The 2,500-nt window shown below is 37.4% G+C and overlaps 1 protein-coding gene across 2 annotated transcripts in view; it reads left to right on the forward strand.

The window, feature by feature from the left end:
* Positions 1 to 2,500, forward strand: part of LOC106789433 (ribosomal protein S6 kinase alpha-5) — a 37,979-nt gene that overhangs the window by 7,786 nt on the left and 27,693 nt on the right. Inside the window, exon 1 of one of the 2 annotated variants that reach the window (XM_014753619.1) lies at positions 7 to 1,585. The exons of the other annotated variant lie outside the window; for it this stretch is intronic. Coding sequence (XP_014609105.1) covers positions 1,345 to 1,585 — 241 coding nt within the window. The 5' untranslated portion in view covers positions 7 to 1,344. Of the gene's footprint in view, positions 1 to 6; positions 1,586 to 2,500 lie in introns of those variants that run through there. 2 annotated transcript variants of the gene reach the window in all.

A 2,500-nucleotide genomic window follows, 5' to 3' on the forward strand; every position in this document is an offset into this window, starting at 1 on the left:
TCTCTCTCTCTCTCTCTCTCTCTCTCTCTCTCTCTCTCTCTCTCTCTCTCTCTCTCACATGTACGGCACCTTTTCTTCCTCGTGCCCCCACCTTGTCCTCCAGCACGTTCTCTTGGGTCGGTCGTCGTCGTCGTCGCCGTAGCAGCGGCGCAACGAGCATCGCAAGGAAAGTGTGTCAGTAGGATAACGACGAAAGCACAGACCACAACTTGGACATCCTTTCCTCGATGTCCTCCTCCTCCTCCTCCTCCTCCTTCACCTCTTCCTTCTTTATCCTTTACGAAGTGACACTTTTGCTCGACTTTTTATTTCTTTTAACCGTCGCGCGTTGTGCCATTTAAACGGCAAAGTACGTCCGAAGGAATTGGAACACGTTGGTGGCAAACTACTATTTGCTACTACTACTACCACCACCACCACTATTACTATTTAGTTACTGTAAACTAAACTCGAAAGGAACGAGAAAGAATTTGTTACGACACTACCTAGAATCGAATTTCAATTCGCCATTTATTTCTTCCCCCCCCCTTCTCCCCACTGCTCGTTCATTTACTCTTCTCTTCTCGTCGCGTGTGTGACTCTCCTCTCCGTGTAGTTTCTTTTTCTTTTCTTCTTTTCTTATATTAACATTTTTGCCATTTCATCGTGAGGAAGAAAAATAAGTAGAAGAAAGAGTTAAGAAGATTCGCTACGTCGATGTCACGGCGAAAAAAGAACGAGTTTCTTCGCGAGAAAGAGAGAGACAACAACCTTGTTGCGTCATGATCGTAATCGACGAGAGGTGTGACGTTAGTAAGAAATTATAATAATAAGAATAATATAACATTAAACGTATACGAAGATATATTAAAGAAAAAGAACAAGGAAATAAGGATATTATATAGAAGAGAACGGATAACTTTACTTTCTTATTTCCTATTTTATTTGTATTATTTTCTTCATAATCATCTTAATGAAAGAAAAGAAGAGAAAAAATCACGTGGCATTAATTTTTTTCAATTTACCTCCAAGGATTTAATCATTCCACATAATATATACATATATTCGCTAAAGAGGAGAACAAATTTAAAAGAAAAATAAGAAGAATGATTCGATTAATCAGCTAATTCGCGTTATACCGAGCAAAGTAGTAGTTATTCGATTATTATCGCGCGCTCCCTGACGTATCCGAGAGATTAAAAAGCTTCGAATGATCGAATAAAATAAAAGGAAAGAAGAAAAACAGATTTCGAGAAAATAAGAGAGATAAGAGTTAAGAGAAGAAAAGAAAAACAAGAGGGAGAAAAAAAAGTGGAACGATTATAAGAAAAAGAAAAAAAGGAAAGCACTTAAGATTAGTGAAGTATGTTAAAGAGAAGAGGAGCGTCTAACAAAATGAAAAATCCCGAACACGAGAGTGGTTATTTCGAAGATGGAAGTGACGGGAGCGACGTCGAGGTTAACGTCGAAGAAACGATCGTAGACGAAGACAGGAAATGCGGTTCTGCTTCTTGTTACGGCCTTACCAAGGCCATCCACGGCCTCGACGTCAGAGACTCTCAGGAACACCTTGCCAATGGCTACGAACACCACCGATCGAATCGAGGTATTTCTTCTTCTCTTTTACAACTATTTACATTCCTCCTCTTCGCTTTCACTTTTTCCTTCTTTTTTTTCCTTCTTTTTTTCCTTTTTTTATGCTTGGTCGCCGTCCGTCCCTAATCCATTCATTTTTAAAATCCCTCAATTGTCACTTTCCTTTTCTTTTTTTCTCTACTTGCATTCTTACCATTCTATTCAATTCATTATTTCTCTTTTACCCCTGGGTTATTCCATGAGAATATAAAATCCCTCGGAACTCTTAATTATTTTTCTTTCCTTTTTTTACCTGCATCCACACCTTCACCCTTAATACCGTGTTTTTCTTTGACGATGGGTAATTCCATACCAATATAGCTCGACGAACGGTCTAATCGATGTACTATGCTCTGAAAAGAAATGAGTCTTCTCAGTCATTAGCTGTCCTAGTAACTTCTAGCTTCTTTTTAAGTTAAGTAGGACGGGTTACTAAATAAAAGGAAGAAAGACGGAGATCAAAAATATAGAGATCGATGTAAGAAAACTATTTGATTTTAGTAAATTCATTCGTTCGTACATTGATCAAAGTCAAATAGAATGCGAAGACTTAAAAGTTGGATAGAACATTGAACTTTGGGAAGAAACTGTTAACATTAAAAGACGCATGTTACTGCCGCAGTGTCCTAGAATTCGATACTATCCAAAATCTCATCAGTCACAACCAGCTGTAAAGATTTATGCATCTTGGATTGGCCAATGAGCAATGATTGTCCAAATTTTATTGCTCTTTCCTCAGAGATTATTTTTATCTTCAAATTATAAAAGTTTCAGGCTTGTAGTTTTAAGATTTAATACAAAATCTCGATGGATAGTAATTGATTTTCCAAAAATTACCTAAACATTTCTAGGTGTGTTTAGATATTATTTATCGGTCAAGCTAATA

The sequence above is a fragment of the Polistes canadensis genome, unplaced genomic scaffold (assembly GCF_001313835.1).
Source record: "Polistes canadensis isolate GaletaPanama2010 unplaced genomic scaffold, ASM131383v1 scaffold_183, whole genome shotgun sequence".
Classification (NCBI taxonomy): domain Eukaryota; kingdom Metazoa; phylum Arthropoda; class Insecta; order Hymenoptera; family Vespidae; genus Polistes; species Polistes canadensis.